This window comes from Synchiropus splendidus, chromosome 11, assembly GCF_027744825.2.
Source record: "Synchiropus splendidus isolate RoL2022-P1 chromosome 11, RoL_Sspl_1.0, whole genome shotgun sequence".
NCBI classification, from domain to species: Eukaryota; Metazoa; Chordata; class Actinopteri; order Syngnathiformes; family Callionymidae; genus Synchiropus; species Synchiropus splendidus.
Window position 1 is genome coordinate 13,681,725 of NC_071344.1, and position 15,431 is coordinate 13,697,155.

At 45.4% G+C, this 15,431-nt stretch overlaps 1 protein-coding gene across 4 annotated transcripts in view; it reads right to left on the reverse strand.

Moving 5' to 3' along the window:
* The window catches only part of unc5a (unc-5 netrin receptor A), a 166,402-nt gene that overhangs the window by 13,388 nt on the left and 137,583 nt on the right, over positions 1-15,431 (reverse strand). For all 4 annotated transcript variants that reach the window (XM_053878460.1, XM_053878459.1, XM_053878458.1 and 1 more), the window contains 3 exons: positions 11,663-11,750; positions 11,151-11,319; positions 7,164-7,397 (listed from right to left, as the gene is read on the reverse strand). In XM_053878460.1, the coding sequence (XP_053734435.1) occupies positions 7,164-7,397; positions 11,151-11,319; positions 11,663-11,750 (491 nt within the window). The remainder of the gene's footprint in view (positions 1-7,163; positions 7,398-11,150; positions 11,320-11,662; positions 11,751-15,431) is intronic.

Here is a 15,431-nt window from a genome sequence, read left to right on the forward strand (position 1 = left end):
GAGAATAATGGGCCTCTTTACGCCCCATTATCCAGTTAACCAATGACACTGTGACTGAGCTCATGGCTGGCAACTCAAAGTCTGCAGTTCTCCGTCTGCGAGGAGTCATTCCATTGGCTGGGACTTCATCTGCTCGCCTCCAGCACACAAGTTTTTGTGGACCATGATATTAGCTGATGATATAGTGATTAGTGACGAGGGTAAGGAGGAGGAAGGTATGAGGTTGGAGCAGCACAGAGCAGATGTATGAGCGAATACAGTGAGCGGGAGGCAGCAGAAGGAGTCAAGGTGCGGAGGAAATAGGAAGTGATGGGCTTCAAGGGCTCAGGCGGTGAAACTCCTTGACATGCCGTGGGATGGCAGAGCATCATTTTTCTTCATTGGTTTTCACCTGGCAGTGGCACAATAACCGCGGTGCCACTGTATAAACCAAATATTTGTGCCTTAAATGGGTTTAATGCAGCATTAACTGTAGCATCGGAGCATCAGTGAGGCGCCGTGGGTTGAAGTGAGCCGACTGACGTTCCGATTCTTTAGAATGTGAAGTTGATGAGCTGTAAAAAACATTCCAGGCCGGCAGAGCCGCGGAAAGATTAAGATGCATGAGACAGGAATCAGGTTGGGCTAGCATGAGAGAGAAAGACCTTTTGTTCTGAGGGAATTTGAGCTAGCCCCTGGTGCGTGTGTGCGGGGACTGTGAATTTGGGATCTGGCCGGAGCCCAGACCACCCCTGACATTCAAAGAGAGCAGGACTGAGTGAGAGGAGCGGGAGCCAGAGAGGAGCGAGACGCAGGCGGCTCAGCATTCCTGTCTCCAGGTCACGAGATAACAGGATTACTGCAATCATGGCCACAGTTTTAGATGACTTCAACCCCCTTTTCCCAGCCTCACTCCTCTCCCGCACCTTTCCTCAGCCTCCCCCCTGCTCTGGGCTCAGACCCGAGCCGGGACGGTGATGGACTGGAGGCCGGGCTCCATCGGGAAGCGACAGACACTCAGACAGCTAATCTCTTTGGGCTGATGCTGACAGAAAGAGGTTAGCGGCTGTGGAATCAAAGACAGGCAGCCGCCGGACGCTGCAGCACACTCCACACAAGCGTTATCCTTCAGCTGAATACGTTATGTTCCACCAGCAGCTTGCTTCCGTTGTTGCAGTTTACAGTGTAATATAGTGATTAACTTAACCAACTCTGAGTCGGATTATGAGCTGCGTTTCATAATATCAGCCACACGCCAAGAGAAACGGGGGAGACACAAAGAGCCGCCAAGGCTTCGGCCTTGGCCCCAAACATCCTCACGACCCTCTCATCTCTCAACGCTGAGTCGTCATGCGCACGATCCATTTCCAGCGCTGCTCTTTTCAAGCAAATGCATTTGTTTATAGAGACTCGCCGGCTATGTGGGCTCCATAAATCCATGTATTTGTCAGCAGGATGTGACAGCCTTTTCCTCTTTGACTGAAAGTCTATCAGTCTGTGCTCCAGTGGCCGTGCCCGCTACAGTCAACTCTGATTAATAACTACAAATAGAAGGGACTTGTCTGCGCCGTTATAAATGGGGACCATGTTTGCCTGGGAAAAGATGCATTTTCTGCCTGATAAATGGCCGAGCCAGCCGGAAGAAAACAGCATACAGGAACACAGAAATATAATATGGAAACCATTCCTCAGCTGCGTGCAGTGATAAAGCTGACTGTCGTGTTTAACTTAATGCCAGCAATTACTGGGCCGTGCTCTTCTTTTTTGTGCCGGACAAAACCTCGAAAGTCTGTTTGCTGGTGGAGGAGTCAGAAAGTTTGGGCCAAAGACATGTATGCGCATGAGGTCCTTGCTCCAAGTTTGTGATGGAAACAAAGCAGAGGTGAGGAAGACAAACAGCCAAAACTGGGCACAAAATAAAGAACTGAAAAAAGGGACATTATATGTCAAAATTCAGTTACGTATTTGTATATTCTTTCACTAAAAAAAACAACAACAATCTGTTGAGGTTGTTGACAGAACTTCAAGGTATTTTCCCCCAATGTGTTTTTGTATTTATTTTGAGGAACAAGAATTACAGGTGGAATGGGAATTATAAGTGAAAGCAATATGAGTAAAAAAACACAAAGAAGAGAAAAGGAAGATAAAGTTTTATTCAGAAAGTCTTAGTTTTGACCTCATGAGGGCCACATATATACAGGCAAAGAGCCACGCATGGGCCCCAGATCACACTTTGGCCCCCTCTGGTTTAAGGTGTCAATATTACCGTGAATTCTGGACTATCGAGCGCAGCAGAATATTAGCTCTGAGCCGTGGGTGCAGTGGTGCTGTCTGCGCCGTAGAAAGGCTTCAAAATGCATGAGGATCACTTGTAAACTAGTTTGGAAAACGGGCTCAAGCCTGAAGATGGACTCATGAAACGGATGGTTTGATGTGACCAGGAACAATATGTTGGTAGCAAGAGCTTCTTATGCCTGTTGACATTCATCCATTAGCCGCAGGGTTCATACCGCGAGAGAAATGTAGCGGCTCATAGTCCGGAGATAACAGTAATTTTTTCAGTCATTTTGAAACGCATCAAGCTTTCAAATAACAGCTTCATTTCCACCTCAAGTTCAAGTAAGACGGCGGTAGATAAGTCCTGTCGTAGCCCCATAGAAAACGCAGCCTTAACATGTAACAAACGTGAGAGTAGCTAGATGAGTACCAACTGGAGGTAAAAGTTCAACTCCTCAGCGATTTTATTAAACAGTATGCAATATGAGGAAGTCCTTGGCTGAGAAACTGCGGCAGGAATAAGGAAAACATTTCGCCAGAGTCTCTGATTGGACAAAAGTATGCCGACAATACAGTGTATAACTGACCTTCCTTCAACAAGAGCTAGATATCAGTCTCCCTCTTCATCCTCTAAAGCTACTTACGTTTCCCCACGGCTCCACCTTTAAGCTCACAGATACTTTTTTACACTTTCTGCAAAACACGCATCACTTTTCCGTCTTGGGAGCTTCCAGATTTATGATGAACATTCATAAACGAAGCAAAGCCTGAGTCATTATAGTGCTATACATTTTCCAAACTTTTCCGGCCAGATTAAACTAACAGACAACATTTCACCCCGAGCCATTTACAAGCTCGATTAAAACAAACATGCCACTGCGTGATAAACTACAGTATATTTATAGTTTAATGGGAGGATCACATATTCATCACCAAACAGTGATGATGAAGTTTTGGTGAACTATTTTCAACATTTCGCCGAAGCAATTTAACATAACATACAGTTCTGATGGGGACACTTTATTTTGAAGAGTGCTGAGTTAGTAAAACATTCAGTAGCACTTCAGGTTGGAGAACACTTCTATGTGTATTGACTGTAATAACCAGTAATTACTGTAAGGAGTGAACTTTCATCGTCTGTTGCAGGGTGAAATACAGTCAGGCTTGAAAAGACTCATTTGTTCACCTTTTATCGCGGGGCGCGGGCGCTAAGCTCAGCTAGCCTGGGCGAGAGGGAGCAGGTCGGCAGCCCATTCACACACACCTTTGTCTTCCCACCTTAGTGAGGACATTCGTTCGCATAATGCTTTCCCCAGCCTCTCCCCCTAAACCTGACCATCTTTTTTTTTGTTTTAACCCATGGAGAACCTTAACCTTTGCTCTTAAACAAACTAGAACCCAATCATAATAACTGCGCTACTACGAAGTTTTAACCCCCAAATTGAGGCTTGACAAAGTGAGGACTGGCCAAAATGTTGACATGCACGTGCACACACCCAGTGAAGTGTGCTGACATTAAAGGGCGTGTAACCAATTTTAATGGAAAGCGGCTTTAAATAACAGTAAAAAAATGTACGTTTTTTTCCTTTGTATTTCTTCCTTCTTATTCTGGTGGATGGGCAGCCCTATAAAAAGCAGCTTAAGAGAATTAAGAGATATCTTGCAGGTCTATTTCATGAAACAGGTAACGTCATTTTATCCATGTAAAAAATAAGCAGAGGCCTATTATTCCCTCCACATCAAATGCAAATGAACATCAAAATATTTTGTGCCTGTTCTGCTTTTCAAAAATGGATTAACATCAGTCGGCTATAGAGCGAGCATTAGATCATTCCCAGCGAAGAGCCGGCAGATTCTAAATACCACTGCTAAATATAAAAGCGCCATCACCTTTTGTGGGCTTGCCGCCAGTGTAATTAGCTGTTTTGGCGTGTCGGCGCAGCCAGACGGAAGCGAGCGCCACGGCAGGTGTGTGAGCGGCCTGCTAGATGGCAGAGCATCAGTGACGCCGCCTCGCAGCTCCAGCCGGGACCAACCCGGTGCACGGCGAGGCCGGTGTACACACCGATCCCGTCTTCTCTGCTGCGGCGCCAGCACTGACCGCGTCCATTCACGAGCGGGACGCACATTAAATATTAACTTAATTGGTCCCGGCAGAACCCTGCTAACATACGGCGAGCGCTAGACGGAAATGTCACCCCGACCCAAGAGCCTCCGCACACTTAAGATCAAAGACAATAATGTGGACTCTAATCTGCTTTAACAGAGGGACGAGAGACGGCATTGTGCTTTATTAAGCGCAAATGTGAGTCCCTGTTGTGCGACTGTTTCTCTGACTGACAGCTTATCACTGGACTGGAAATGAAAGTGTCAGCGTCTGCTCCGGCTTTCTGGGTCTGGTAGCGGCTAAAGTAGCGGCACAGACTCAAACGTATGACACACGTGAGTCGCCGTTATTGCCAGACATGTTTTCAGCTTAACATGGAAGAAATGGCCACAGCCTGCAAGAAAAACACTTTACTACCCCCAACTGTGCTTCCATCAGCATCCTCCCACGGGTCGCCATGGTGAAGTTCGCTCCAGAAATGGTGAATTTTTTTCTTTTCTTTTAAGATAGTGATTAGTGATTAGGCCAGACCTCTCCAGGGAGGTTTAATCTCCACTCAAAGTGGCTAATGTACTTGTTAAATGAACTGCCTCTTCCTTAATAGCACCGGGAGCAGTGTGAAGTCAAGATGACTAAACAGTACGGGCCTCACTTTAAATCACTCAGTAAAAACTACAAAACCCCGGAGAGGCGGTGGCTTACCACAGCACCAGGTTGTGTGAGAGCGGTGCGGCTAATGCACTCAAAGGCGCCATGGGAACTGCAGAGTATGGCAGCTCAGGCAAGTGCTGGCGTCAACAAGCTCAGATGTCCCTTTGCACTGGCTGAGAGCAGCGAGAGCACGCCGGGAGGGGAGGGAAAGTTCTTGTGCAGCGGCCGCCGCCTCGTATCCGTCACGGGACACGCAAGGTTATTCAGCAGTCAGACTGCAGAAAAACACCAGTGGGTCACTGCCGATCTGGACGTGTAAACACTGAAGCGGCCTTGACGGGAAGTCAACAAAACTCCTTAACTCGCTGTCTATTCCGGGGACCAGATGACCAGAGTTTATGGTTTTAGTTTGAAAGTGCAATTGAAACTTGTTCGACGTGAGCGGGGGTGGACAGGGCAATTCATTTTCCTAAGGGGAAATGAAATATATTATTGTGTTCATTATATTAAGTTTGATGCTTTAAAACTATGCTCATGTTATTTCACGGCCGCCGCAGGAATGTCTCCCTGCTAATGTCAAACGTTTGAGGAGCTGCCATTTTGTTTTGTTTTTTTCCTTTCACCAATACTCATCTCGAACATAGCAAGCTGCTCCCAAATTAAGACCTTCTGTAAGTGTACATTAAAAAGAACATCTCATTACAACACTGTGTCTGAAAGAACTGCTTAATTTAGGGAGCTAATTTTCCCACCACCACCAAGTAAATAAGAAACTATCAATACTCAAAAGAGGTGCCAGCGCAGTGTAAACAGACTTGAAAGATGTCAGATTCATTTGCACCTTTACCTTCTGTATTAAACTGATAAACGACATGAGTCAGGTCCGTGGTCCGCATCAATATTGGTCGCTCTGTCCTTTGCTAGCCAGGAGAATTTCAGCATTAGCTGTTAGCGGTGGCTAGCAGCCCTAAACTGCCTAACTTGTCACTATTGCGTTTTCTTCCGACTGAAACGGCAATAAAGCAACCTTAAGATGAAGCTAACAAACCAGAGGCAACTCCGCCACTGCTGTTTGAGAACCAACAAAAATATGATCCCGAGTCTCCAGAAGCTTTGAAAGCAAACAGAGCTGTGGCAGTGAGCATCTGTGAGGATCAAGAACACACAACTCATGTGTCTTTTTATGTCTACCATCTTTCTCCTCTTTCTATTTCATTTCCCATTTTCCATCCAAATAAAAGTCTACTTTATGCCTTGTTGGATAGAAGCGAATATCGTCCTGGGAGTCGAGTTAGCAGTTTTAGCTTCGTGCTAACCCTGGTACTGAAGAGTTTGGCCTGCGTGAGACACCTCGACGACACACGTGCTGAAAGCCCGAGCAGACGGACAGGACTGAACCATCAAAGATGACTTCTGTGGTTGTCCGCACCCTGAGCATTGCTTCCACCCCACTTGGTGGTTTCTGGTCGTGGGACTGCAGCCACCACTCTTCGTGTCACACAGTCATCCTAATAGACGGAGCTGAGGGCAAACCTCCGCACCAAGGTCAGCCATTACAGCCGGCAAAAAGCGGACTTGAGCGGCGAGTGGTCCTTGCGGCGGCGGGTGGTGTCAGGACCGAGGAGCATGGTTGAGGGGGAGAAAGGACGGGGGGGTTGCTGGGAAAGGATTGGGCCAGACTTTCCTTTTAATTCAGTAATTAACCATGCAAATGAAATCGTAACAGGCTACTCAGAGGCTTCCCCCCGGGGGGGAGCAGGAAGGCATTAGCGCCTGATTATAGTCCGGCCGTGCGGGGAGCAAAAAATGAGAAGCAAAATATGGTGTTGAACAATGTGATGGGGAAACTTCTCGGCCCCTGGCAGTCACGCGGAACGGCCGCCGGCATGAAGGGAATGAAATGGCTTGGACACAAACCGTAATTGGAAGGATGCATTGTTTCCATGAACCCGGGGGAGAAAAGCAGCAACCTCACACAGCTCACACCTTTGAAGTCCACACGGTGTATAGTCAGCCTTGTGATACACTGTGCTACTGCTGCGGCCACTTACCTTCCCACGCGTCAGACAAGACAATTGCACATGAACAGCACAGCTTGCAGGGAAACAACCCGACTGGACCAATCCAGGGATTTAAGAGCGACGCTTACCTTGAAGACGTCCTGGGTGTCGTCCATGCAGTAGACTCTGATATTGTATTCCAGCGTGGAGCAGTACGCGTCGGAGAAGAGCACCAGCCGCAAGCGCTTGGCAGCACCCATGTGCAGGGACTCGCCCACCAAGGCAAAGGTGCCCAGTTGTTCGGTGAACAGCTGGCACGTCTCAGCCTCCAGCTGGCAGTAATAGGGCTCTGACACCAGCTCCTCCCCCATCAGCAGGACATCCTTGAGAAGAAACAACAAGCATGAGCGAAAGGTCAGACAGCCAATTTATGTAGGAGGGAAAGGTAATGTGTTTGCCTGAATACCTGATGCATCTATGTGGGTGTTTGTTTTTATGAAAGGTTGTTAGGAAAAGCAGTCTGGCTCTGTGCTTCCAAACTGGCTGTTGGGTTACACTGAAGCTACCAGGATACAGTCAAACCGAGCTTCAGCTTGACAGAGCAAAAAAAAAAAACATACTCCAAAAACCTTAGATACAGGAAGTCCTTTGATGCTGTGAGTCATTGGGCCTTAATAATTCTCTCCTGATTTAGAGTTCCAGCTGTGACTCTAACTCATTGTGTTCCGGAACACCGCAGAGGACTATGTTAGCTGTGCGAATGCTACAGTAGCTGTACATTCATGTGTCATTTAAATGCATCTTTATGACCAAAATTACGTCTCTGCTAGCAGAGCTGTGCTCTGACTGGAGGAGAAAAGTGATGGACCGACTGGATACAGAGAATCTCTTTAAAACACTCAGCTACTTGTAAAATACCAAGCAACAATTGTGACCCCGATTCCATATGAACATCACAGGTGTCAAGCCCAGGGGCTCAATCCGCCCCCCGTCACTTGAAGTGGCCCGTGAGACCTTGAGTGTGAAATGCCAAAACAGAAGAAATGACGCCCTAGATGAAGGAAAGGAAGTGCCATATTCAAAGTGAGTGTGAGTGAGCACGGCCTGTGGATAACGTGTCTGAAGATTTCACTTTCAAAAGCGACTTTTAGCAGCGACTAGCGCACACGTGTCTCGCCACCCGTCGGTAGGAACAAAACGCACATCCTTATTTTTAACCAGCAAGGTGTTCTTTTCTTCCACCCTGCATGCTCGTTGCATGAAATTTGTTTTTAATATTCAAATGACAAACGCAACATCCTACAGAAAAAAAACAACAACATCAATTTCCCTAATAACGCATGAACGCGGTGCTCAATCGACATGAAAGGAGACTCGAATAGATTCCTGGCTGGAACAGACACTTAAAAAGAAAAGAGCGTGGAGGTGAGGTAAATATTGGATTATTGGAGTTAAGCCTCTGGATATTTGTTAAGAATAGTGGGAACAAGTCGCCAATTAATCCAGCCAATAACACCGATGCAAGCTGTTCAAGAGGCTTCCAGGCAGCAGGGAATTAAATGGCACTTGCATTTGTCAATGAGATAAAGGGTTTCTCGGGAGTGAAGATGACAGCATCCTCCCGCATCACGACCTCTCGGATGAGACATTTCCATGGTTCCCCGGGCTACTTTGCCGGGGACCAACTGGACCCAAGGAGGCCAAATCTTAAAACTCCACCATCCCACTTGAGCGACGCTTGCCATTAGCCAATAGAGCTGAAGAGAGCTCACCAGCCCCTCCGGACATCGATTGAACCCGACACCGTCGGCATCAATAGAATTAGCATCAACATTACTCATTCACTATAAAACCACAATGCAGTCTCACTTTTGAAGCGTCGTAATAATTCCTGGAGGTGAAGCGGCGCGGCTCAATTACAGCCTCCTCACAATTGATTCATTTCTCTTCCCTCTTCGGTGGCCATTCATTTGCACTTCTATCCCCCCACAAACCATCAGTCTTCAGTTTAAAACGGGATGTTTTTTTTTGTCCACCTGGCACTTTTCCTGCGTCCGTGAAGCCAGGCTGCGGGGCTATATTTGGTCCGGCGGATGATTAAAAGTGCTGGTCTAACCTCTGCCTTAGACAAGCCAATCCATCCCACTGACACCCCGTCGCCGCCACACACGGGGACGCTGAATAATTTATGCACAATATCGAACATGAAAGAAGACCTACTCACACTCCCAAGTCCATCCAACCTTCCCGATTCCCCCGGACCATTTGAGAACCAGACACATAATTGAAAGTGTAATAAAGTGATAAAACAGGAATGTTACGTATGTTACTGGGAAAGTTTCAAATGCGCCAGTTGTGTTCGCATGGATTAAAAAACACGACATTGAAATCTTGATTTAAACTCCTGAGTGACATCAGCCCCAGATTATTCGGACATGAACAATAACTAGTATTTTTTTCGTTTACTGTTTATATAATGCACTAAATATTGAGAAGAAAAAATAGTTTGCATTTTACAACAAGGGTGGGAAACTAAACCTTTGCAACTGAATTTACTTGAGATTAGTCATTTTAAATAGTTGATAGATCATAATTGTGAGGGACATCTGGGGACAAACCCGAGAAATTGTATCCCTCAGATGGCCTGGACACACCATAGTAGTTTAGAGGAGCTGGTTGATGTGGCCTCGGTGAGAAGTGTCTGGAATTCCCTTCTGAGACAGCTGCCCCCGCGACCCGGATGAGGCAGAAAACGGACAAAAGTTTTGTTAAACATACCCCAGTTGTATTTCAATTCTGCCTGTGAGGATTTAAATTCAGGGATATTTAGCTTTAGATATGTCAAATGACACGTCATAAAAATGTTTCTTCTCCCTGTCAGTCATAACATGTTCCTTGGCCAGTATTTCACAGAGGATCCCAATAATATTTCTAGATGAATTTGGTTTTGACAGCTCTATAATGGGGCAGATGTTCACCAAGTAGTGATCCAACCCAAACCAAATTCATTATCAGTATACGGTGATTTAAGAACAATCTGATATGAGGTTGAATTTCCCCACTGTGGGATTATAAAGAAAAAATCGAACTAATTTAGCACAAAGGCTAATGTGTGGTTCGCTTCATTTTAGATGCATTGTCGTCCTTTATCAATGACTCACAACATGCAACAGCTTTCCCATCGTTCACCAAAATCCCTTTCACCTGCATCACGTTGGGTTTTTCAGAATAATTGTTGACATTCACACTTCCATCACCACTTGCAAGAGAGTATTAAGAATGAGTTCGAGTGTGACACCAAATTGGTTTGGACAAATTTAAGGATAAAAAATGGCAGATAACAATGGAAGGATTGTTGAGAGACATGACTGAGGATTAGAGAAACGATATGATGGAGGAATCTATTGTAAGAGTCAATTCCAATTCCCCCTTAATCCTCAATCCTTAACCCTCAAGCTCAAGCCTCAATTTCAGCCCTCAAAACCCAGTGTTAAGGGCTATGGGACACTCCTTAAATGCAGATACGTCTGCACCTGTGGAGGGCAGCATCATGCCTACTTAAATACAATAAAAGCAAATTTCATGCAGCACTGAGGTAAATAACCCATAAAATGATAAAGGATGAAACAATGGTTTTCATAATATTTATATCTCCATTAAAAAGCAAACAATATAGCTGGCTTTCATCACCACTTTGGACGGCAAGCATTCTGGGTGTAGGTGCTGGTGACTCTTGACATTGAGGAAGATACTCCTCAATTTAGCTTCCGGAGAATAGGGACAGGTCTTGCACTTCGCGGGAGGTTGAGGACTGAGGTTGAGGATGAAGGAAGGAAGTGGAATTCACTTTAAAGTAAACATGCAGTAGCTCTGAAAGATGTTTTGGTTCGCTCATGAGATTTACTTTCAAGCTTCATAACTTCATAACATACACGGAATGTGCACCAGAACTCAACAACCATTATTCAGGGTGTCGTATAAAGTCCCTTTCCCGTATCAGGTCGCTCATGAAAAACTCCCCTGGCACCCCAAATAGGTCTTTCTCCGCGAGTTCATTGAGAATTCCACAAATCCACTGGATGGAAATGCAAGTCCTTCTATTAAGGATTTACTCCAGAGTAACAGTAGCGTCTCACCTCCCAAGTGCCCTCATAGCTCTGCTTCTTGAGGCGGATGGCCCAGTTATCGAGGCATGCGTCGGAGCATTGGTCCATGCTGAGGATAACTGGCCGGCTCAGGACCACCCCTGGAGGGCCACAACTTACCACGGGGCTGAGAAGGGTCTGGCAGCCGGCCAGCGGTAACCTGAACCGGAGAGAGAGAGAGAGAGAGAGAGAGAGATTCATAATAAAGTGCTTTCTACTCGTCCAGATATCAGTGGGAATTTACTGCTGTTTGATAAGAAGGATATGACACCACCAGCTCTGAATTATTTAGCTGCTGTGACTGAAAATAATAAAGGTCTGTTGGGCGAGAGGAGAAAAATACAACGGCTTCCAAGTGGCTATTCGTTTAGAGGCGGAATAAACAGATAAACAGTGGGACAATTCATTTAAGGGCTCACGGACTGGTAAAAAGGGTGTTATTTATTTACATCCTCGGCGATGGCAGCGCAGAGCAAACACCGTCCAGCGTGAAAGAGACCTACCTCAAGTCTTCCTTTCGCTGAACAGTGAGATAAATTTCATAGATCTTCCCTCTGGGGATGGCCTCTGGAGGGATGAGCATGCTGACTCCTAATGAAGAGAATGGAGGGAAGGAGTCAGAAGGAGGGAGCTCATTTGTTCGCATTCAACACTGGGGGCAAAAGCAACTCAATAAAACAGCTGATAAAAACAGGAAGAAAAAAATATATATGTGAAGGTCAAAACCAGCCTCCATCAGCTGCTGCGGATGCAAATCTGAGCAGCGGCAGACGCGGTGGCACGCGTCCCAGCGGTCGACAATTAGCCCAGACAAAAGCGCAGGCTGCATCACAGTTAAAATGCTCGCCGTCTGCCATAAAGCAGATAATTGAGAGCATGGAACAGGCACCGGCACCAGGGCTCCCCGGGAGAGAGCTGGAAGGCACCTTGGAGAATAGGCACGCCAACCGGGGTAGTCGGAGTGTGGTGGCATTTGTGTTGCAATGCTGCTGCCAAAATCATCCACTTACAGTCTAATTGAAAAACAAAGCACACAGAGACTTTATGACAGCGCTGCCACAGTCATGGTTATGAAATGGGCCTGTTTACAACAGTCAAACAAAATTGAATCCACAGCGTCTGTGCGGCTGTTTTCCATGACCCTGAGATGCCCCGAGTTAGCGTGAAGATCTTGAACATCGACCTTCATGTCTGAGGTCGAAGGCTCTCAACCCACGGCCAGCAGATCAAACCCACTGGTTCCACGCATGCGAACAAACCCCAAGACTCCCCAACGTTTCCTCTTGAGATTAAGCCTTGATCTCTGCTACACGGGTTTCCATCGGATTCCTGCCGAGGCTCCCAGATGAAAGACAGGGAACCTAACTCTGAACGCTCGGCATCCAATACATACATGCATATGTATATTTCAGTGAACATGCGCCAGAGCTGATGCTTCACTCGCTCCAATGAGGAAATCAGTGCGAGTCCACATGGACTCGAGCTCATTCACGCATAAAATGAGGCAGAAAAAAAGTAACAGTTAAGAAAAGGAAGATTAGACTGCGACTCTCGTGGCTGTTGCTGGTGAGTGCTTTGCTTAGCACCAATGTTTGTTAGAAATAGGACGAATACCAGGCAAGACTTCAGTCTTTGATGTATGTGTTTCTGTATATTTAAAGGGACACACCAAAAAAAGTAAGAAATTACATCAAGAAAAGTGGACAGACTCAAGTTAATTCATAAATATTTCAATAAATCCAGGAAATATCTTCGACTTAAAGCAGCACTACATAGGATTTTGACCTTTATTTTAATTTTCAGTGACGATTAATTTCATATTGAAGAGTCCGAAGTTTCAGAGGATGGCTCTGGAGCTATTATTGGTACGGACCTCAAGGCAACATCACTTTTGCAGAGCCTGGGAGTGTCCTCACTGCTACCCACGGAACTTCAGAACAGCGTTACGGCATTCAGGAAAGAGACGCCGCTCTCATGGATATGTATCATGGTCGAAGTGAATGAGTCCAGGAGGAGAAAATGTGAAGCTAGTGAAGATAGGAGTAGGGATCGCTGAGGAGCATACACCATCTGAGGGCTCAGATGCCGAAATCGCAACGTTTCTGAAGGCTGTATTATCAAATGTGGGGTGTTATGAACCAGCAGCAATTCCACTCTCTTACCAGCAGTGGCGCCAAAAACAAACATTCTTGAACTGCAGAGTGGAGCTTTAACAAGTGTATATTTTACCGTTATTGAAGAATCAATTATTAATACGCATGACACGTAATAAGATATAAGTACAGAGAAAAGAAAAAAATCTGATGAAGACTCAGATGTTCGGCTGTGCTTCCCATCACAATGAGGATGCATTTTTACTTGCTCAATCCTCGAATGAAATGAAGCAAAAATCACTTTGCTATTCCTCTGAGTGGCTTCCTGTGCGTGTGAGCGAGTTCATAGTTGAACGAGCTGGTATATAAAGCTGACAAATTGACGTGTGTTTCTTCTGGGAGTCGTTGTGTCGCTGCACTCGAGGTGGAATCATTGAAGAGAAGGAGACGGCGTGACTGCCGCCTTCGACTGTTCGCTCGAAAAAGTGTCACTTCTTTTCACGACGGCAGATGGAAAGAATGGAGCGTGACACATGAATTGATGTCAACTGTACTCGAATGTGGTCAGGAAGGACAGCAGCAGGAGAAGAAAAACCATTGTACTAGGAAGGAACCTGCCTGATGTGGGTCAAATTTTTATAAATAAAAGAGCAAAGTCGAAGAATTTAATGATTTAAATTCACTTAAACGCAGTTCCCTGAGCTGATGCAACATGTACCACACTGAAATGGTAAGATTTTGTTTCTCCTATGGAGGTACAGATTTTCTCACTTGATCCGTACAAAAGAATGCTTCTGGACGTAACGTCCCTGGAGCATTTATGTTGATGTCTTGTGCTTTTGTAAGTGAATTAGAAAAAGAAGCAACTCCCTGCGTCATCAGATCAGCTGGGAATGCTAACTAAAGTCAAACAATAAAGGCCACCATAAATCAAACCTTCTCATTACTGGGTTGACAAAAAAAGGCAGCCTAGTTTAAAAAAAAAAACACAAAAAAACAGCCCTGTGTTTGTTTTCAAAACACATTTGTCACTTTACATAACGCGCGTTTCTATATATCAGCGGCTGAACACGCAGCAGATGAAGATGTTCTGGGACGGTTTGTTTCCGTGCACGACGGAACAAGCGCTTCATAAACCCCTTTAGTCTCGAAGTAGCTTTAATTAGTCTGTCTTTGTTTTTAGGAGAGAAAAAAGATTAAACGTGCTTCCAAAAACATAAAGCAAATTACCTACACAGAAGCAGATGCTTAATTCAAAACAGATGGAGCATCTCTTCCTATTTGTGTCTTCTGAATAAATTCAACTGGAAAGTATTACTACTACTTCTAGTACTACTACTAATAATATCATGATTTTTTTTTAAGCAGAAGAGATGATTGAGCGAAAAAATATGAATTGTCCTGTTGTTTATGACCCTTTCGCATCATATTTAGTCATTTGATCATCATGTAAATTTACCTACTGTACCTTTATTATTATTGTTATTTTATAGCTTTTAAACTGTGCGTGGCATATGTTCACTTCGTCCTCAACAATATATATATATATATATATATATATATATATATATATATATATACACACCACACAGTGGTACCTCGGTTTTCGAACAAATCGGAGTCAAAAATTTCGAGATTTCTTTGCTTCTGATTTCAAATGAAAATCCAGAACTCAAACGCCTCCGAAACCATACAGACGTGTCCTGTTGGCTATATCTACTGACTGTTTTTTCTTCATATTGATGTGTAAAACCTTTCCTGTCTCCACACTGGACCGTGGCAGAGTGTCACAGGGGAGGTGCTCGCTCTCCACACCTCCGAGGCTGGAGCGGGTTTGATGTCCTGTTGTGGGCTAGAGCTGGGACAGGGATGAGGCGAGTCTGGGACAGAGCGTTACTTGGTTTATGACTTTGTCACAGCCAAACTGCACAGAAGCGCACATTCAGAGCTGGACACGCACCGGGCACCTCTTCACTTCTGGAGAGACGTCACTCACTCGGCAACCCCTCCCACATGCAGCGGCCACACACATAGAGGAACAGCGCACCTGCAGCACACACTCTACATTCACTCCTACAAAAGACTATTTTAAGGCTTGGAACGCATTATTTCTTTTTCCATTCATTGTAATGGGAAAAATCGATTCAGATTTCGAACAAATCGCTTCTCGAACGGCCGT